Source organism: Thunnus albacares, chromosome 2 (genome assembly GCF_914725855.1).
Source record: "Thunnus albacares chromosome 2, fThuAlb1.1, whole genome shotgun sequence".
NCBI lineage: Eukaryota > Metazoa > Chordata > Actinopteri > Scombriformes > Scombridae > Thunnus > Thunnus albacares.
The window spans coordinates 29,800,634-29,822,166 of record NC_058107.1 but is presented as its reverse complement, the minus strand read 5'-3'; the positions used below and the strand labels follow the sequence as shown (position 1 = coordinate 29,822,166).

At 39.3% G+C, this 21,533-nt stretch overlaps 2 protein-coding genes across 4 annotated transcripts; both read right to left on the bottom strand.

Moving 5' to 3' along the window:
• Window positions 1-1,252: 1,252 nt before the first annotated feature.
• LOC122965482 (selenocysteine insertion sequence-binding protein 2-like) lies at window positions 1,253-13,435 on the bottom strand. Of its 3 annotated transcripts, none has more exons than XM_044329593.1 (18): window positions 13,397-13,435; window positions 12,375-12,490; window positions 12,070-12,244; window positions 11,904-11,979; window positions 11,300-11,514; window positions 11,103-11,187; window positions 10,921-11,015; window positions 8,812-8,958; window positions 8,610-8,672; window positions 8,336-8,434; window positions 7,308-7,437; window positions 5,325-5,491; window positions 5,085-5,214; window positions 4,703-4,958; window positions 4,350-4,570; window positions 3,974-4,128; window positions 3,661-3,844; window positions 1,253-3,483 (listed from the first exon to the last, which is right to left on the bottom strand). In XM_044329593.1, the coding sequence occupies exons 1-18, from the start codon at window positions 13,418-13,420 to the stop codon at window positions 3,356-3,358; spliced, it is 2,466 nt and encodes an 821-aa protein (XP_044185528.1). In that variant the 5' UTR covers window positions 13,421-13,435; the 3' UTR covers window positions 1,253-3,355. The 3 variants fall into 3 exon arrangements, with proteins under 3 accessions (XP_044185528.1, XP_044185536.1, XP_044185545.1); XM_044329601.1 differs by lacking the exon at window positions 13,397-13,435 and adding an exon at window positions 13,078-13,320; XM_044329610.1 differs by lacking the exon at window positions 13,397-13,435 and adding an exon at window positions 12,718-13,010.
• A 1,427-nt stretch (window positions 13,436-14,862) lies between these two features.
• On the bottom strand, window positions 14,863-21,409 carry mfsd10 (major facilitator superfamily domain containing 10). The gene is made up of 13 exons (XM_044337494.1): window positions 21,263-21,409; window positions 19,808-19,986; window positions 19,272-19,368; window positions 19,040-19,143; window positions 18,715-18,873; window positions 18,296-18,487; window positions 17,768-17,870; window positions 17,558-17,669; window positions 17,365-17,473; window positions 16,642-16,732; window positions 15,875-15,922; window positions 15,692-15,781; window positions 14,863-15,481 (listed from the first exon to the last, which is right to left on the bottom strand). The coding sequence occupies exons 2-13, from the start codon at window positions 19,958-19,960 to the stop codon at window positions 15,378-15,380; spliced, it is 1,362 nt and encodes a 453-aa protein (XP_044193429.1). The 5' UTR covers window positions 19,961-19,986; window positions 21,263-21,409; the 3' UTR covers window positions 14,863-15,377.
• Between the last annotated feature and the right edge of the window lie 124 nt (window positions 21,410-21,533).

Below are 21,533 nucleotides of genomic sequence, written 5' to 3'. Positions count from 1 at the left end.
CTGAGGGGTTGTATTTATATTTGGTTGTGTTTTGTTGTGTTTGGGGTGCCTCAGGGAAGCATACTTGGACCACTATTCTTCCTCTATATTATCACTCAAATTTAAAGGTATACTATGCAGGATTTGTCGGTTGGCATTTGTATACACACAGCATTCAAAGTTGGCCCCTCCTCCTGAGCAAGCACAAGAGAGAGAGAAGTGATGGTCGAGCAAGCTAGAGAGTGAATGAAGAGAGCGAGCAGCGCTGGTGAGAACAAAGCTGTGAATCAGAGAAATAAAATGTTATTTTCCGATTGTTTCATGATGGTTACATTCTAAAGCACAAATAAACTGGCCCACACCTCTGTGCAACCCTGCAGGAAGGTGCTGCATTGCTGGATTTGGTGTGAATGCAGAGCTTCATCTTGTCCACTGTGGCCTCTCTGCTCTGTGTGTGTGGCTCAGCAGACACACAGACCTGCAGCTCCTTATACATCCATGACACAGAGACAGAGAGCAGAGTGGAGCAGAGGATAGAGACGGAGATAGCGATGTAACCTGGTCGCTACGCTACGATTCCTGACCTCACACCCTGTGCGCTGTTATTGATGGGGGGCTACACACCCACTGCCCAAAGGTTGACACCCAGAAACGTCCGGAACACAGCAAAATAATAAGAAACTACAGGCAGAGGGCAGAGTCTCTGTGGATAAATACACCGTCACACACTTCTAGTGGGTCATAAGTGATGACTGAGAGGGATTACTTATGTATGAGTCTATACATTACTTTTTAAGAAAATCCTGCATAGTATTCCCTTTAAGTAAACACTGCATTTGTGTTCTTTATGCAAAAGACAGATAATCAATTCCAAAATTTCCTCGTTTTAACTCTTAAATGTGCCACAACTGAACCATCTGAACATTTATGTATCATTTATTTCCTTTCTCTAAGGAAATTTGTCCATACTCAATCTTACATATAGAGTTTATATTCAAGGATTCATAAAATATTTGGCTTAGAAAATATTTTTTACAATATCAAGCCATATCTTACTTCCTTTGTTTCTTCTTGCGGTTCTAAATTCCTATTTTCTCACTAGTTACCACAGATCATATTTAACCACTTCACAGTACTCTTGTTTTCTGCTGGGGAGTCATGTGGGAAGACTGTTACCACCTTCCCCTTTCCCTCAGTTTCTAGTCTTTGTGACAAGATAAGCTAACCTGCTGCTGGCTGTAGCTTTATATTTCACAGACAGAGAAACAGAGAGTGAAAAAAAAGAGCTGATTTTGCTTTATTTTGCTTTTAGATTCATATGAACCTGAAGACTGTGTACAGACCTTTATTATTTAAGGATATTTGACTCATCAAAGCAAGAAAACCACAGTTGTAACCAATAACATTAATGATGACTCAGTTCCATTTAAAAGCCCAAACATCCGGATCCTGGAATAACATTACCAGCGGCCATAATTCATATTATCAGTTACACTTGTGCTATTCGTGTTGTAACATGACAAAATGTCTACCATAGAAAAATACTTTTATACTGTACAATCAATTTACTCTTTCTCCACCCTGTAAAATTGTACCAAAACGTAATTCAGCAAGATTTCCAATGACAGCAAGATTCACAAAGATCCTTTTTATCAGCACGTACTTTGATTTCCAATAACATTCTTCAGCACATCAGAGACAGTACACCTCCATCCCACATACATGAAATGTTTATATTAGCAAGTCTCCTTAAAATGATCGCTTTAGTTCATAATTAGAAGTATTATCTCCCTTTCAATCTTAATCTGTTGTCTGAAATCTGATTTTTATTTGTGTGAACTAATTTTGCCCATTTAACATTTCATCATTTATTGCTTATTTAACACGTGATTGTCAATTTGCTTGTAATATTTCTGTAATCTGTTTTAAGATCTATCATTATGTTAATCCACTGCTCGTTTCTCATCTTCGTATGAACAGAAAACCAGGTCAGGTTAACCACAGGTAATGTTTCTAAACATTATTCTGCTTTTTCTCTAGAACTACATACAGTGTGTAGTACTTTGGCAGTTGAGCACAAATCAAACACTCAGGTTCTACAATTTAGTGCAATCAGGATTTTTTTTTTTTTAAGTTTCAACTTGTGAAAACAAGGATTTCATTTCATATGCAAAGAAAGGGCATAGCTTAATTTTTAAACTCTAAACTGAACCTGCAGGGATGCTGGTGTTTTAGTGATTTACACTCAAAAGTCAGCAAGATTTTGAGCTTGTGAAGCAATACTCAAACAATTTCATGTGGTTGATTATCGCCCTTGTACACCTGTGTAAATATATACTTGTAGGAAAAAACTAAGAATGTGTAAATAAAATGTGTGCACAACTTATATCAGTGTTAGGGTTACATGATAAGAAAGAACAAGTATTCTTGATAATATCTGAATATAGATTCAAAGCAGAAAACCGTGAAATTCAGCAGCACTGTGTGAGGCTGAAGTTACAGCTAAAAGCAGGGTGTTAACATGCACATGTAACTTCAGCGTAACATACTGTAGGAACATTAAGTGATGAGTTTCTCAAATTTATTTCTACAACCACAAACTTGAATTTCATCCCAGCAGGTTTATAAAAGGATGAAACACAACCATCATTTCACAAGCTCAAAATCTTAGTGGTTGTAATTTTTTGCCCCTATTAGACGCTGAACGTGTACCTGCAACATCCACCAGTTCGTGTTCCACTGTTGAATGTCATCCCTCCTCTTTCTCTTTATTTCCTGTCATTTCTCAAATGCCAGAAAAACACGTTTAAACTTAACATAATTCACGAGAAAAAAAAAACCCTAAAAGAAAGGCTGAAGAAATCTACAGTGGTTTCCACAGTGTCAAATCAAAACCAATAATCTCCAACTCCTGAATATCCGGTTGATACTCTGTGCACATTCAGTGCCTCCTAGACGTCCTCCAGGCATGTTCACAGATATCATGATTGAAAATTCATATTGCGGGATCTCTTCAAGTGACTGGTTTGGTCCTATTGAGTCAACGGTAAAGCTTTCCAGTTTATAGGCTGTCCATGCGCTCTTAAAAATACACATCTCTGCTCGATTATCTTACACACAAAAATATCTTAATTTAGCTTTTCAAAGAAAATCATGATTCATTGAAAAAATTAGCAACACAGTTCATATTTTTTTTTTAACATTCAACAAATTATCCGACTGCGTCCTGGCCCCCTGGGTTGAAAACCATCTCAGCAGAGCGACCTCGTAACGCTCTGGTCCTCATGTGGGATCCAGCCCATCCTAGTTTCTTCTAAGCTGGTGATCAGCATGAGTGGGTTCATTGAGGCACGAAAAAAAAAAGGCATCGCCACTGTCAACTGTTCTCATCTTCATCAGTGTTTTCGTAACATTCACTGTCCAAGCGCATAGAGCTCAGCTGCTTCTCAAAGTTCAAAAATGTATGGTTGCATTCCTTCTCCAACATTTTCTTCCATATTTTTACTGGAAGAAGAAATAAAGAAAATATTTGATTAGTATTTCACTTTCAAATTGTTCCCTATAAGTTTGTTTTTATTCATCAACATCTACCCTTCACGACTTAAGTGGATTTAATTGTAGAAGTCAAGAAATTTCACATGGTTTTACCTTTTAGACAGAAAGAACAGGACAGTAACTTACTGTATTCTGGTTCCTCTTGCTGTGTGGTGTTGGGATCAGGCTCTTCAGACAGGCTCAGTTCGTTTATCTCAATGTTTGCTGCCTGCTCTGCATCTGATTGGTTGGTCTGCTCCAGGCTCGACACCATCACCTCGTAGGCTTTCCTGGCCTCAGACGACAACTCAATCATCTTATGATAGTAGTCCTGCAGGGAGGAAGGATAAAGTTTTCAGCCTGTTTGAAATACTAAAATTATCTTCTACTGAGAAAAACATTATTAAAAGAACTGTCTTATTCTCTGTTAGTGCGTACTACTGTTCAACATAAAGCTGACCTGTGCACCATCATAGTTGAAGATGCCCACCAGGCTGACAGGCACCGCCTTGTTGACGCAGCGACCCAAAGCTTTCCGTGAGAGAGCGAAGACGAATGGCACCCCCTGTTCACGACAAGTGTCGATGATGGTGTGAAGAGCCTCATCCAGGCCTCCTGCAAAAGACAACACGTTTTTATTAACATCAGTATCACGTTTTTTTTTATGCATCATGAGTTCCAGCTGCTACATGAAGCTCTCAGGGATGTTAAGACTATGTACACATTAAGTAGCCTAAATCTTTTTATGTCCAGAGAATGCTTTCCAAGTGTCTATAAAATTAATCCCTGAAACAGACTCAAAGGTGACACCATAAGCTTTCACAGGGACTCTGTACCTTTGGACTGGATGCGCTCACAGTTAGGTGAGATGATGACGCACTTGACCTTCCTGAGTTTGAGGTGCTTAAGGACCTCTCGAAGGCCCATCACAAGCCGTCTCTTCATGCGGGCCTTCATGGGGTCCTTCTGGTAGAGGCGGTCCTGGAAACGAACCAGCTCCTTTAGCAGAGCCGTCACACACTCATCCACGTCTTTGCTCAGCATCTGGCTGCAATAGCTGACATGTACAATAATATATATTTAAAATTCAAAAAAAAAGTGACAAAAACAGACTCAATCCTGTGATATTAAATGTTTTTCCTGTTTCTCATCCACACACAATGGACACAAAGCTACCAAAGAATCTTACTCTCTGAACTTTCTGCTGTGGATTTTGGGTCGATTGGTGGAGCATGGCACAGCTGAGGTGGTTTGTTCCTCTACGGTGGAGCATGGCACAGCTGAGGTGGTTTGTTCCTCTACGGTGGAGCATGGCACAGCTGAGGTGGTTTGTTCCTCTACGAGCTCGTCTTTGTTGGACTCTCCATCACCCTCTGTCACCATCTGGTCTGTGTCATTTAATTCTGGCAGGTCATCATCTCCCGCTACAGGACTGACATCCTCATCTGAGGTTTCAGGAGCACACAATACAGATCAAATATTCGCCAAAATCAAAGGTTTTCTTCAGCTATTTATTGTTGTTGATTACTTTAAACAATATTTTTTCTATTGTTTCACACACTGGCTCTGACCTGTGAGATTTGCGCCACACTGCTCTTCCTCTATGGCATCATTTGCAGGTTTGGACTCATCTTCAGGCAGCAGGCCTCTCTCCTCCAGCAAACGTCTCTGTTTCCTCTCCTCCCTTTCTTTCAAAATGACCTGAGGATCAGGCAGAAATGAACTACTAATGAGGAGCCTGTACTGCTGACATATATTACTCACAAATGTCATACATCTATATTTGTTCCAGAGTGAGTAAGTGGACTTACCTTCTTGAGAGGAGTGGGTTTCTTGGCTTTGGGCACCTCTCTCTGCTTGCCTTTCTTCACCAAAGGGCTGGTGGAGTCCAGGGGATTGTGAGCAATTTTATCCTGCTGCCATGGTGGCTTCTTCTGGACTGATGGTTGCATATGGACAACGGGCAGTCCTCCACCAACTATAAAGAAAGAGAGAGCAAAACATTTATTCTAGACCTGGCTTTGATACCCTGCACCAACAAATGTGGATCATTATATAACAAGTAGTTCTGCCCAAGCAATCTGATTGGTCAACTAGACATTTAGAACGTGCTCAAATCAGCATGACAGCACACCTAGCTGTGCTCAAATTAAAAATGCCTCATCACTAAAAATATTACTCCGCTATTTCCATGGCAATATTGTAACTGCCAGAGCTAAAAAGCAAAAACCAGTATCCTACAATATTGATACAAAATGGATGGTTTTGCAGTTAATTTTGATTTATATGGCGGACTTTGTTTTGATGAATGGTTGGAAGAGGATGAGAAGAACACAAAACCAAAAAACGAGAGATATGTGGCGTTGTCAAATGAAGAGCTCAATCAATTAGAGAAGTCGGGGAACGAAGCCAGTATGTCCTGGTCAACTATCTGAAAAACACTAAGCAAGCTGTGGATTTTGCAACTCTTACAAAAGATGGATTCTCTGCAAATTTTATGGTTCAATTAGAAATAACAAGGGTCAGTGCTACTTCATTAGTAGCAACGTTGGGATGAGAGCTGGCATTAACTGTTTTATTAATGACTCTCCTCTTAGTCAGGCATGGTGTACCATGCAAGACAATGACTTCACTACATCAAATAATGTCTTTAGTGGACTCATAAAGTTCCTCAGGAGAGCAGGCCATAACAAACCTGATTATCGTCCCGTGATCACCGATGAGGACCTGATAATATTGAGGAACTCAGAGGCAATAAACCCAAACACACCACGGGGCCTGGTAAACAAAGTGTGGTTCAACATCCAGCTACATTTTGGGAGGAGAGGATAGGAGGGTCTGAGGAAACTTACACCACAGTCTTTCATAATAAAACGAGATTCAACAGGTGGGTTAATTAAAGAGCAACATCAAAGAGGCTAAAAGACTTGTTAAGTCTTGCATAATAGCGTAATAATAACAAAATAATAATAGGTGTTCTGAAGAACCATGGTCAAACTTGTCTAATGATACCTGTTTTACCTTAAGGCACCAAATATGTGACACTCACCTTCAACGAGGATACAAACCCCCCCCCACAAAAAAACATCATGAAAGGGGCCATCAAAGCAAAGGAGGGGCTATGTTTGAAGATCCGGTGAATTGTGTCCCGTTCATCATTTGAAAAGTACCTTTCAAAAATTCTATAAGAGACTAAACCTTTTTACTTCCATCCAAAGAGAGGAGAAAAGTTAGGGGAAGTGTGGTACTCTTTGGAGCCAATGGGTGTCAATTACCTGGGTTCCATGCTCACACATGTATCTAAAGAGGCAGGCACATCAGTGATTTACACAAACCACAGCATCAGGAGCACTACCATCCAGAAACTGGCCAAGGGTGGACTGGAAGTGAGAGAAATCATGTCCGTTAGCGGACACAAGTCAGAGAGTTCCTCACACAGCTACTGGTCACCTTCTAAACAGAAAACATTGGAACAATAAGCTAAGTGCCAGCCATTGGAAACATTAGACCTTTGGAGGACAGCGCCTCAAACAGCTCTACAGCATCACCTGCTAAACGGCAGAGATCCAGCATGGGCTTTACGGACAGTTAAATTTCTACAAATAGTCCCAAATGCATCAGCACCTGTAAACAACTGGCTGCTGCTCCTCGGAGACGTCATGTGTAAGTTGAATATTGGACCATGACTGGATCCAAACTAGTAATCCAAAATATACTTCTGAATAAAAAAATAGTACTTATAAATACAGAGTAGGCTAATGTTCAGTATGTTCAAGATGCCGACTGTCACCCACCTGAGATGACTTGCTTGGCGTCCTGCTTGGCTTTCTGAGATTGCTGCTTCTTTTCAAGGACAGCCAACATGTTTCCGATGTCCAGCTGAACAGGAACCTTACTCTTCTTTCCCGAGATCTTCTCAGCTTTCTAGAAAGCAGGTGACCATGATCAAGGGTACATACAGTATATAACAAAACTGAGTAAACCCCTTTGCAATATCACTAAAATTATTCAACATTATATCACCTTGCAATGGTTGTAGTATATTTAGGGTGAAGTGTAGGGCATTTGATCTTATTTATACTTACAGCAAGACCCATACTACTAATAACAGAAGGTGCAGAGGCCGTCCTCGAAAAATGACGGCATGAGCAATTCGGTATTTACGCAACCTTGCATTGCGAAACACACAGGCAAATGCTTCTGACTTGACATAAACATTATCTGTGGAAACTGGTGTTTCAGTGACTGTTCAGACAGTGTGGGGGACATTCAATGAAATAAACCTCTACGGACAACATCCAAGAAGAAAACCATTGCTCACAAAACTGCAAGATTAAACTTTGCCAAAGAACATGAAGCAAATCCTGATGAATACTGGCAGCACATTCTTTGGTCAGATGAAAACAAAATAAATTAGTTTGGATCAGATGGGGTCAAACATGTTTAGCGTGGAACTGGCCAGGACTACTACAGAGACTGCATAGTACCAACCTTGAAACATGGAGGCGGGAGTGTGCTAATATGGGGCTGCATGAGTGCAAAAGGTGTAGGGGAGATGACATTTATAGATGGCTCTATGAATGCAATGCAATTTTTTCATAAATCGGATTAATTCTTCTTGGGTTTTGTCTGAAAACAAATAAAATTGTATTAAATGGACATGATTTGTAATTACTTAACATTTTAGTGGAGCAGGGGACCAGGGGTGTACTCAGTTTTGTTATGTACTGTAATTATGACCTACCAGGCTCAATGTATGTTGTATTCTCCAAGATAATATCAAAAGTCAGTCCATTTGAATTTAAATAAATAAAATACAAACCTGTCCTTTTTTAGCTGTCTCTATGGGAGTTTTTGCTGCTGGTGTCTTTTCCTTGTTCTGATCAGCAAACTGAGGCTGAACCCCTTCTCTTTGGTTTTCCTAAAAAAAAAAAAAATAAAATATATATATATATATATATATATACACACACATGTTTTGCAAATTACTCATTAACTTATTTAAGTGACATCCTATGCAGATTCTTAAACAAACAAAAAAGGATAATGTATATGTTAAAACATCTGGAAGAATAAAACAAGTAATTTTTGTGTACCTCATTGCATAGCTTTGCAGTCCCAGTCGAAGCAAGAGACAAGCCTGGGAACTCCTCTTCATCCTAGACAAGAAGATTACAAAAACTTTCCATCCAGCACCTTTTTTGTAAATATAAACTTAAATTATTTAACTAAAAACCATGTTTAGAACTGGATTTAGTCTTTGGCTTGAGTGGAAATACCGAAAACACAAGGTTTTACCTCAAACTTTGGAGGCTCCTGATAAACTGCTGGCTCTTCTGACTCAGCTTCCACATCTTCACCAGCACCTTTAGCTTTCTTCTTCTTTTTCTTACGTTTCTTCTTCCCTGAGGCTCCCTCTTCCTGTTGTGCAGCCATGTCCTCTGTCTGACATGACGTAAAATATAGGGACAGAAAATAATTTACAAGTTTTGCCAACTACATTCTATTGCCTAGTTTTAGTAGACCAAACCACCACATATTAACAAGTAACAAGTACAGCAAGGAACACATTACATGATTTCAAGTCTGATTATAACCCTGGTGTGGCCCTGATGACTGCCTTCACTTTACACACTTTATACAAAAAAGGCAGGTCACCATTAACAGTTGTCATAGATTGCCTTGACGTGTGCTCAAATTTAAGACTGAAATCACTCGTCCCCATTTGGGTATTAGACCAGTGGAGGTGTCACAATTAATAAAAACTTTATTAAAAACAGGGACGACTCCAAATACGATCAAGTTGTTAAACACTGGTTAGCAAAAACTCTGTACTCCATACTTTATCGACTTGTCAGGTAACTGTGCGATACTAATTGATGTCTGTTCAGCCTGTAAAGTCACAGCAACGTGTTTCATACAGACTCTGGTATTAATAAGCGTTCTTGATTCTACCTACGCCGGGGATGTCGGTCAAGGTCAATGGCAAAAATTTGATTTGTAAGGGAAGATTTATAGCTACTGCTCCTGCTTGTAGCTTTTGTCAGACTTGCTTAAGATAGCAGGAAGAAGGTGTGTTAGTTGACCTTTCAATTTGCTGGGTGGATCTTCTTCTTAATGAATGCAGTCACGCTGTATGTAGGGCTGAGATCTGATCGCACCTCCAGATGTGGTCTGGCCAATCCGGTCACATTCCAATCATAATACATGTCGAATGCATTTACACCTTGAAATAACATGCGCTTGTCCTTACTGAGATGGAATATTCAGTTACAGACTGAATATTAATGTAAGGTGTAAATCGGCTCACTGTGTTTATATTTTCATCCATGTAAATCAACAGCACAAGCAAATGAGCTTTTTAGTGCACCAGTTGGCTTTCTGGTATGTTTTGTTTACAATTTTATTTTTGTAATGGCTGATTCATATAAAATCTCCCATCTTGCTTTAGTTTGAACATAATTTCAGGTACCTCTTACTGCTTGAAAAGACGACAGCGTGCACAAAAGCTTACAGATTTCACCTTTGAGATGGTTAATGAAGGAAATAAGAGCACAGTGCATCTGTATCTAAAGCCTCTTTCACACATAGTTCCCAGTAAATTACTGGGATAATCTTTCAGGCACCGCTAGTGATTTTCACTATTCACACGTGCAACTACATTCAGGAACATTTCCGTTTTGCGCCTTTTCACACGTGTCATGGCAATGCCGGAACAGACGGTGCAAGGGACAGTCCAGCAGATGGCTATAATGCAACACGCCATAAAACTCAGCAGAAGAAGAAGAAGATGGGGCAAGGCTGGATGTATGCGGCAGAAGACGTCTCTTATTTTCAGGAACACGGCAGGTGAGGAGCTGTTTTTGTCTGGTGCGAATGTTCTTGTAATGTACTTAATATTCAACAACTTTGCAAGACAAATCACCCGCAAGCGCATTGGCGAGGCAACCGTAAACAAGTCGAGGATTCAAATAAGTCATCAGCGGAGTCTAGTGATTGGTTCGCTCGCTCCATGTAAACGCGTCTTTTGTCAGATAGATGTAACCCTTTATGTGCTTGTCCCTGTAATATTACTGCTTTCATTCACAACACAGCCATACCAGCATTTTCCCTGAAATGTTACTAGGGTCTTGAGGTGGGAAATTTGCGGTACAGATTTCTCCTTATATCAATCCCTGCTCCCATTCACACATGACCCCATGCAGGAAATGTTCCTGAACATTTCAGGGATAGACTGCACATGTGAAAGGGACTTGAGACTGAAATAATATGCAGTTGTAGTCAAGTTGTAAAATCAGTGATGTTGAGTCTTTCCAGATATGATTTTCTAACTATTCTTTTAAGTTTATAGTTTAACTAAAAGTCCAGCTGTTATCTAGAGAGTCTAAATCACACATATCTACTAACCTGCATGTGGTTGCTGCTGTTTGTCGCCTCCTTAGTGACAGGTTTCTTCGGAGGCTGAGAGGCGACGTTAGCCCAGGAAGTCACCACAGGCTGACCTGTTCACATAAAAATTCAGATGGTCGATATTTGAAATATTTGTTTTACCTTACTCACTTCAGTGAAAAACTGAATTTTCAACCAACCTGGTGGGACAGCAGAGGAGTCTGGCTTAGCATCAGTGGCACTTTGTTGGGGGTCAGGCTGTGTTGGAGATCCTCTCCTACCAGTCTACACCACAGAAAGTTACGGTAACACCAAATTCATGAGTTCAACTCTGTGTTAGTGAGCATTCACTGCAAATTTATACATAATATCACATCTGATATTTCTGTAAACTCACCTTCCAGGGAGATACCGATTTCTGAGTCTGAGGGCTCACAGATGGAGGATTTGGCCCCCAGCACTCTTTCTGAACAAGCGGAGGGCCTGCTCTACCCAACGAGACACCAGCCAACTCTGGGAAATCTGCCATCTTCACTTCAAATGGGACCAAGTCTGTCTGTGCTGGTTTAGTCCTCCCTGCAGAGTTCGTGGCAGATCTGGCGCCTCTGAAACCTGTGGATCGATTACATGTAAATGTCAGAGCACTAGTATTTACTTTCAGAGTAAAAAAAGTGAGGGAAATCAAATTAAAAGGACGGGTTCAAAATTTTTAATGCACACAAAAAGTCTGTGTGTGTGCATATAAAAGTTTATCTGAAGCTTAGTTAGTCGTACCAAGTGGATATCTGCCACATTTACAGTCTTTTTAGCATCAAATTCCCTCTTTGTGTTTCCCCGTTGAGCTGCGGTGGAAGTATGGTAATAAAAAGAGGGACTTTGGCACTAAAAAGACTGTAAAGTTGAAAGATATCTACTTTGACTCATTTCAACGACAAAGTTGTGTTTCAGGGATCATTCAAGAAAAATAACTCTCCATTTGGTTGCCATTTGTTTTTAAGTACCTCTTTTCTGTACATCCATTGAGCTCTTGCCCGTTGTTCTGCCTTGAGCAAGAGAGTCGTTGTTGTTTTTTGATGTCTGTGGAGATGGATGAAAATCACTGAAATGAGTTTCATGTAGCACATTTGTTTTATCTAGTTGCCTGGTACAAAAAAACATGAAACTAACTTTTGCTTGTTGATCCCGTATGGACTTGTCTCTCTGTTGGAGATCACCACTGGTGTCTCTGGCAGCACGACGGCTGCTGCTGTAGCCATGACTTCTTGGCACATCTCCACCTTTTCCTGCTGGCACTCCATTGATATTTGATGGATTCCGCTTTGGGCTCAGACCTGACCGACTCCTTTACAAAGTTCAGAAATTGACACAAATAAGAGGCTGAATAATTGAAACTTGTGGCTCAGAGGCCATCAGGTCAAGTGATCGAGTGATTTGACCAAGATAAAAGATAATGTCTGTGAATATCTTCCTACCCTCTTGAACTCCGGTCTGTCGCATATGGATTGGGTAACATCAGAGGTGATGATGAGGCTGTGTGTGGCTCAGCAGGCTCATTTCTCTGCCTCCTCTGGTGTTTACGGTCAAAAGACTGCACAGCAAGGCAGGTTTATTTGTACAGTACATTTCAACAACAAGGCAATTCAAAGCGCTTTATATAAAAAAAACATAAATTAAGACAAAATGTAAAAGAAACACAAGACAATATAAAAAAGACACTCAAATGCAATGAAAGAGTTAAACAGAAAATAAATGGAGTAAAACAGACACAGCGGATGACCTTTGACATTCACATTATCGATCCGCAGTTCAACTTACGACATGTGTCACCACGATCTGTTCAATACTATCTGATCACTTTATCCACGTTTTACACACGCACACAAAAATGTGTCGAGCTCAACGTGTGATTCAAGTAACGCTGACGATCAAATGATTAAAGTTAGCAATAAATTAACAGCTGGCTACACAATCGTTAACTTTCGGGGTAACTCGTCAAAACTTAACGGTCATATCTAACGGCTCGTTGTTGCGGTTAAAACAGCTTTTAAACGTTTTGTTTTCAACCGTTTGCAACCGTTAAAGTTACTAAAAGTGAGCTACGTCCGGGCTAACGCTGCATTAGCACTACTAGCAAGCTAGCTAAAATACAACCGTTATGATACTTTCGTGAACTACCTTTTCCATCTTCAGGTTTTCCTATTTGCAGTCACATCTCCGCAGGTTCACTCGGACTCTCGTGTGTTGTCATATTGCCTGTTACAGCGGTTCTGCGTTTAACTACACCAGCAACGTGTTGGATGATTCAGGCTAAACAACCTGTTTGATAGCATAGCAGCTCAGCTAGCTGAGGCTGATTGAAACAGCTGATGTTTACATTGTGAGCAGCGAGGAGAGTCTATAGCGACATCTGCGGTCTGTTTGTTTTACAGAGGCTGTAGAGCAAAACGTAAATTATTATTGTTTCCAACAGTGGAGGAAGAAATACTTAATTTACCTTTATGGAAGTAAGAGTACCCATACAACAATGTAAAAATACTCCATTACAAGTAAAACTCCTGCATGAAAAATCCTACTTAAGTAAAAGTACATAAGCAGTAAAATGTAGTAAAGGTATTACAGTAAAAGTAGTGGTTTGGTCCCTCTGACTGATATATTATTATATATGACATCATTATATTATTAATGCTGAAGCATCAATGTGTAAGCAGCATGTTACTGTTGTAGCTGCTGGAGGTGGAGCTAGTTTCAACTACTTTATATACAGTTAGCTAGTTTAGTCAAGTGGTTCCCAACCTAGGGGTCGGCCCCTCCAAAGGGTCACTACATAAATCTGAGGGGTCGTAAGATGATTAATGGGAGAGGAAAGAAGAAAAATCAAAGTTTTGATGCACAAATCTGTTTTCAGTTTTTGGACTTTTTTTCTAATCTTTGATTTTTTGGTGAAATATTGGATCATTTGAACATTTATTGAAATGAAACCGTGTGAGAAGTTTAAAGGGAAAAATCACTATTTGGTGGAGCTGTTAACAACTCATAGACATCTGAAATATGACCCCGACGACATACTGATTTTTGTAAGACGTCACAAGCCAAAAAGGTTGGAAACCACTGGTTTCATCTTTAACAATGTGTTGTATTTTAAAAGCTTGTTATATTATCCATTGTGTCAAATCTTGATCTGGAAAGTAATAAAAGCTGTCAAATAAATGTAGTGGAGTAGAAAGTACAATATTTTCCTCTGAAATATAATGGAGTGGAGGTATAAAGTAGCATCAAATGAAAATACTCAAGTAGAAGTACCTCAAAATTGTACTGTTTGTACTGTATTGTCAGTACAGGACTTGAGTGAATGTACTTAGTTACTTTCCACCACTGGTTTCTAATGTCAGTAATAGTATGCCACAGTGTCAACATTTACCATTTCCAAGAAGGCTAATAAAATAATTCTGAATGAACCCCACACATAAATGGAAATTTGTAACAGCATGATGTAAACAAGGTTGCATTACCCACCTGGGAAAATAGACAACTGTCCTGACTCCTGTCACTTGACTTTTGATAATTTGAATTGTAATTTTTACAAAGGAAAGTGAATTATCAAATACACGTAATTACCTGTATTATTCATTAAAGTTGTGGCCCTGTGTTGTAGAGGGGCCATATGTCAAAATATATTCTAAACACTGTTATTTTTGTATTTTAGTTTGTTTGTGCAGAATATTTCAGAGTGTAATATTACAATTTTAACTAATCAATATAAGTAGTTTAATCTATTAAAATGTATCATATTTTATAAGTTGATCATATATTTGTATATAAATTATTTATCTGGAAAGTAATTGATAACAACGAAGTACTTAGCAGCATAACATAAAAATACCCAAATAAAGTACAAGATCCTCAGAACTTATTGAAAAACCTTTTTGTAAAATCTAAGATATTTATTTCCACAGACAAACATTGACTTGTTTGTTTATTCACTTTAATTACAAGAAAATAGAATATCAACATTTATGAAAAGAGCTAAATAAAACTACTTTGTTAAAATATAAAATCAGAATGATTGATAAAATACTGCGGTACAAAGTGATAACTATATTTCACAAGCATGAATGCTATTTGTAATTCACCCTCACCCATGTGTGCCATAATATGTGTAGGTCTAAATGTGCACATGAAAGGCATCATGACCCTTCTTTTCACACTTCCCTTCTACAAATCCCCATGTTTTGGCATGTGCATCATTTCTTGCATCATCTTCTTTCACATGATGATACTTGACGAACGGCGCAAAAAGCACACATGTCTTCATTATTTCTGCTTGTAATAAAGTAATAATTCAGTGCTTGCTTTTCCCAGCAGATGTAAACATCATAACATTCAATGAAGCAGTAAAAAACAAGAATGTCTCTGCAATCAGAGTCTCTTTGTGGAGAAACAGCATTAACGGAGTTCTTTAAAGTCTTTCAAGTCGTTCACTCCTCCTTCAGTCTTCTAGCTGTGCTCAGTAAAGCCAGAGGTATAATGAAAGAGGCTGATGTGAACAGAAAACAGGTCTGTGCTCCAGCTATCCAGTAAACTGTAAAGCAAACACAAGAGTTAAAATGACTGCAAAGACATTCAAAGATACAGCAAACATATTATTCTATGAAACATGTTACCGCATGTAATTTCCATATTATTTCATGCCTCAAAATCCTTAGTAGCTTGTGTCTGCTGGCTACTGCTTCATAAATTGTTGACAAAATGTTTCATTTTAGGTGCCATTACTGCCATCTGTCTTCCTTACCGGAGGATGACACGACTGGACCCAGTGCTCTTGCCAGGGCGCCCAAACTTCGCAGGATCCCCATCACTGTGCCTTTCTGATTGGCTGAGCCTGTAGGAATACACACAGTGAATATACAGCTACAGTGTGCACTTTATAGTACAGTCAAAATGGTTTGTGAGTTTCTGTGAATAAGAGGCTCACCGTGGTCAGAGACGAGCGTCGACAGGCATGGAACTACTATTGCAGCCGCTGTAACAAGAAAGAGAAATATAAAATATAAAGACAGCATGCACATTTGATGGTGTGTGTTGTGTTGATTTTGTTGTTTTGTTATCTGTTCTTAAATGGTTCAATTAATATTTTCCAGATTTTCTGCCTCAGTGACTAATTATCTTTCATTATTCTACCTTATCACATACACTAGCCTCATTATTTTTCTTTTTCTTGTTGTTTAATAATGTATTGGAATTTGTCATATACCTACAGTTTATTGAATTTTAAACATGACATATAAAAATACCATTTGCTGCACAACCACTATGTAGTTAATGAATCCTTGAGTTTTGCCTCTTGTGTTTGTGTAGTCAGTCGTCTTTCCAGGTCTTCATGGTAGAGAGGAGGTTGTGTGGTCCAGGTCCTCCCAGTTTTTAATATTGTTGATTCTGTTCTTCCATATAGTGTAATATTGTTATTTCTGTCTGCTCTGTGAAGATCCCTGGAAGACGGATCCCTCCTCTGTTGCTCTTCCTGGGGTTTCCTTTCTGAACTAAGGGTCTAATAGAGGGTGTAGCGAACGCTGTACAGATTGTAAAGTCCTTCGAGGTATATTTGTAATTTTGGGCTATATAAATAAAATTGCCTTGCCCTGACCTAGTTTAACCATTTGTTATTTTTTAAACTTACTCTGTGGACGTGCACAGATCAGGAGTGTTTATCATTCAGATGGAGTGAACGTTAACATGACTCACCAAAAGAGTACAGCGCCAAGCCGACATAGAGCGTTGTTATATTCCATGAAAGCCCAATGAGAATAAACGCTGGGATCAGTGCCATGATTGCCTAAGAATGAGACACACATTTCAGTAACAGGGTTTCTGTAGTGTTCAGCAAATTCAAAACTTTTTAAGACCTTTTCAACACTCATAGAATAGAGTGTAATTTAATTCACTGTCATGTTGATCAAAGAATGACTGAAAACCAGGACAAAAAGTCCTATAAATATTTATTAAGTACATGCATGTATTGACATTTATATGACAAATATTATATCACATTCCAGTACTTCCCAGTACTTATTATAACAACAGTAACTAGTGATATAATTAATCAATTAACATGACCTGGACCCAGATAAGTGGCAGGAAATTGGTGGATGGATTAACCAATTATAAAATAGTTTATAATTTAAAATAATTCAGTTTATTTGCCAAAATTGATACTTGTCCATTATGGGATGATTCACTTCCTAGCAACAAAATGAAGTCAACAGCAGGCAAGAAAATATTGAAGACTTTTTAAATTTAATTTCGGACTATTTAATACCTTCTTTTTTTGCAGAGGGAATTGAATTAAATGGTTTTTAAAACTTTTCTGGACCTGCAGACATCCTGAATAAAGAAAACATTTGTGCAGTGGTGCATCACATCTCATCAGCAAAGAATATTTGCCATGTAAACAGAAGGTAATCCTACCATACGAACAGCTTTGATATGCTGCCCAGGTTTGATTCTGCGAGCGTACCCTCCCTGGATCAAAGCCATGATGACACCAATGAAGAAGAACATCTTTCCCTGCTGCATACTGTTCAGAGAAAAAATACATGTAAAACTAAGAAAGCTGCTGTTCAAATGCATTAACTACACACCTTTATCTTTGAGTTTATACCTTGTAAAGTGGAAACGCTGGTGAGTCAGAAAACTCAGTGTGAACTCCAGACCAGAGAACAGGAAGAGGTAGCAGAAATAAACCAGACCCAACACCTGAAGCTTCTGCATTCCTGTAAAACACATTCCCACCTTCCCATTAGTGTGCCAAAGTGCATTCCTGCGTTATAAATGGGTCAAATGGGTGTAAACCTCTGCCGGTTACACTCACTTTCTTTTGAAGGTGGATCTTCTGTTCTGGTAACAGCTGAAAAATGGAACAACGCTAACGGGCTCAGGAGGTCCCTGGAGTCCCCGAACCCTGAAGGCGACCCCTAGAATTAAACCAAAAAAAAAAAAAAATCATCTGTACCTGTTTGATAGAAAAACGTTGCTGTCAATAAAATGATTTAAGCAACTGAAGATAACTAAATTGCCTTTAACCACTGATTGATTGACAGCTCCTTCTCTCCTCCATTAGTGTAGTTATACTCGTTAGAGCGGGACATGTTAGGCAAATAGCAGCCTGTGGGCCAAATCTGAGTGCCAAATATTTCATAGTTGACATCAAAACATCACAAGTATATAGTTTCTTGTTAGTCTACAACATTTAATTATGCTGATTTCTTGTATACCAACTGCGATACACTGCACAATAAATATTAGTATGTACAGTAGTATATAATTAGCATGTGGCGTGGAATTGGGACATTTATGATTCAGTGGGACATTCGGCTGTAGGAGTGTTTCCATAGCTGACCTTGACGTCCTTTGAGAGCGTCTCTGGCAGCGTGAGCCAAATAAAGAGCAGATCGGCGACACTGAAGGCCAAGGCGAGCAGAGCCGGAGTTTGATAGAAGACGTTTCCTGTCGTTTTGGAGCCGATGGCGAAGTAGGCGCCCATCAGAGGTCCAACAGTGAAGCCCAGAGAGAAGGCAATGCCGATCATGGCCTGGTCACAATAAAATTATACTTAGTTTTTTTTTCACATTTTCAGACATTTAGCTGAAGCTCCTATCGCGTGGCATGAGCTGGATAATCAGCAACACTATGAGCAAACAAAGAAGTGTGAGGGACAGAGTCACTGCGCCCTGACAGATATGAGTCACTGTGAGAGATTAATCATTTATTATGACATTTTATATTAACAATACATTTTTCTTCATAGTCTGTGCCTACCATTCCTCGGTTCCGTGCTTTTGGGCAAGGCAGGTCAGCCATGATGGCAGTGCAGAGGCTGACGTTGCCCTTGCAAATGCCCCCAATGACTCGAAACAGAAGGAACATGCTGAAACTCCGGGAAACGGCCCAGACAGCATAGGAGGACATCAGCCCTAACTGGGACACAAGGCGCCCAATTAGAAACAAATGAATCAGTGATGACAGCGAGGCTGCACAGTTTCTTACACAAGGGGAAGATGAACCGTGCCAAGCGAATGACTTGATGAGGCTCCTAAAGTGAAAGAATACTAAAAACAGAGGTGTAATATTGTATAGTACTCACTGTGGTAAGAAGAAGTAGGGGTCGTCTGCCATAGCGGTCTGACAGGGCCCCGGTTATAGGGGATGACAGGAACTGCAGCAGAGAAAACAGTGACCCAATCAGACCTGAAAGTCAAATTAAGAAGCACGAAAATTAAAACTGATGACCTGAAATGATCCTTTGCATTATTAAAATCACGCAAAAAGTTAGAGCTCCACATAAGCCATATCGAGTGTGAAATGAATCCAAACACCTCCAAACAGGACACTGTTGTACTTCTTCTCCATAGGAATTCCAACCGCCTCCCTGAACCAGTCCACGACACTCTGCAGAGACTGATAGACGACATCCTGCCAGAGCAAGAAGACACAGAAAATACAACATCAAGCAGGGACGATAGAAACACCAGTGAAGAGGCCAGTTCAGCATGAGTCAGCAAGTAGACTCACTCATGAGTTAGGTTATAGTTTTTAATGGGATCACACAAAGCCGCCTTTGTTCAGAGGAGCATCGCATCAAATTCTGCAAATTGTGTGTCCAATACGTCCCATTTAAATTCCTCTTTTCACCAACCAGTTTGTACTGTTGGAGCTTCATGTTTGAATCTTCCGAACCAGTCTGATAACTTAAATTTACAGTCACAATTGACATTTCTGTAACTTTTCAGCAAACCAAATATGTGTCCATATCTGCTGATAATGTATTATTAGGTGTTACGGTACAGTTTTAATGGTCTGATAGAAAGTTATCAGTAGCAGTTGTTCATTTAAAAAAAAAATAAAATCTAACCCCTGTTTGTGCATAGTGGTCCAAAATTGAAGGCAGGAGAGGCAGAATCAGTGTAAATCCCAGCAGGTCCAGCAGCAGGATGATAAACACGATGTTGATGACCTTTGACGAGAACGCGCCGCCATCTTCTGCAGATTTGTTTACGGCTGACATTCCTCCAACTAGATACGATGTCTCTTCTGTTCATAAATAAAACACATTACAGTACATATTAGAAAAAGCAGCACTGATGTGACAATAAAAGAAAATGTAGTACATTAAAACTACATTGCGTTACTTGTTAAAACCAAGCAGCTTTCTTTTTTATTTTTTTTTATTTTACAGGTCTGTTATTTCCTTATTTCCTTGTAAGTTTCCTGGAAAGTAACTGGTATTACTTGTAGAGCATTAGAGTTTAGTTTGCTGTGTTGAGTTTATAAGCAGCTGTTCAATTGTAGATGAATTTCCTTGACAGAACTGCTCCATTGAAACCATTTACGACTGGAAACATTATTTTTCATGTATGTTGAATTAGATGCTAAATAAATGTCTAGCTGACCCGAGGACTCTTTAGGCTAAACTGGAATTAACTGGAAGTGTATCAGTTGAACACTGTCTCAATTTTCCCTGTAATTAATATCACATTAATTGTGCCCCCTCATCCCCCCTTCCCCTCCCAAGTCTATTTATAGGAAGTTACAGGAAGTTACAGGAAACTACAGGCGTGTACCATAATATCAAAACTAATAGTATGTGAGTAATCTGAAGGCTCATGGGTAGATCTTAGTCAAGGCTGTAAATAAAAAAAATTACCCCAATCAAAACTACAAAACCCAAACACCCCTAATATTCCATCAACTTTCAAAGAAAAGCATCAAATGCTAACTGCTTGAAAAATGCCTTGAAACATTTGTTGTTGACTGATTAATGAGTCAAGTGACTAATTATTTCAGCTCTAATCTCAGTACAAACATAAACAGGGTGAGTAGTTGCTCAGTATGTGATGAGTGATGCCACCCAATCTGAAAATGTGAAAGTTATTACTATGGTAAGGTGACTGCTGTGGATGATCAACCACATGCCAAATAATAGTTTACAAATTAGAAGCATATCAGTAGAGCTGCAATTACTCACAGTCTCCATTTTCTACATCTTACAGTAAGTCACCAGGAAAGAAAGATAGGAGGAGGAAGGAGGAAACAATTACTGTAAAAATACTCTGATAAAGTTTTTTACACAGTGTCAGTAAACTCCTCAGTAAAAATGCATTTAGATGCAAACGTCTTGTAAATGAAACTAATTATAAATCAGATAGCTTCACTCTTAATAAAAACACACTTCCTTCATGTGGATGATCCCGCAGAGCGCTGTATTGATTCATACTCGTAGGATTGATCAATACTTTAGCAGCATCACTGCCTCTTTTCGGACATTTGTAATCATGCAGACAGAAGCACTGAAACATATTTTACTTACACGATATCCGCAGAATCATAAATCACAACTTGACACCATGGACTTCACCGACACGAGCAGCTCCAGCTCTTCTATCATCGGTCCAGTACTATTAGTCCACACCAGGAAGCGGTGTCCTTTTACATTTGGATGACAAGAATGTGTCGTAATTCACAGACAAGGATGCTGCGTTCAGGTAATCCTCGTAAGCTCGTATTTCCGTGTTTCACACTTCTGTTGCTGGCTTCAGTGACCTACTGTATATGTAGAGTGGTGAAAAGTAACTAAGTAT

Bases quoted from the DNA above. Each gene is read 5' to 3' on its own strand.
- LOC122965482 (XM_044329593.1), bottom strand. From the start codon at position 13,420: ATGGGTACTCTTACTTCCATAAAG. The intron at 12,491-13,396 runs GTAAATTAAGTA...CTTGCTGTGCAG, and splicing joins GTACTCTTACTTCCATAAAG to TCTTTTGACCGTAAACACCA. The intron at 8,435-8,609 runs GTACACAAAAAT...TTTTTTTTTTAG, and splicing joins CTGCAAAGCTATGCAATGAG to GAAAACCAAAGAGAAGGGGT.
- mfsd10 (XM_044337494.1), bottom strand. From the start codon at position 19,960: ATGTCAGCCGTAAACAAATCTGCAGAAGATGGCGGCGCGTTCTCGTCA. The intron at 19,144-19,271 runs GTGTTTGGATTC...TTTGACTTTCAG, and splicing joins CAACAGTGTCCTGTTTGGAG to GTCTGATTGGGTCACTGTTT. The intron at 16,733-17,364 runs GTAGGATTACCT...TCTCATTCTTAG, and splicing joins ATATCAAAGCTGTTCGTATG to GCAATCATGGCACTGATCCC.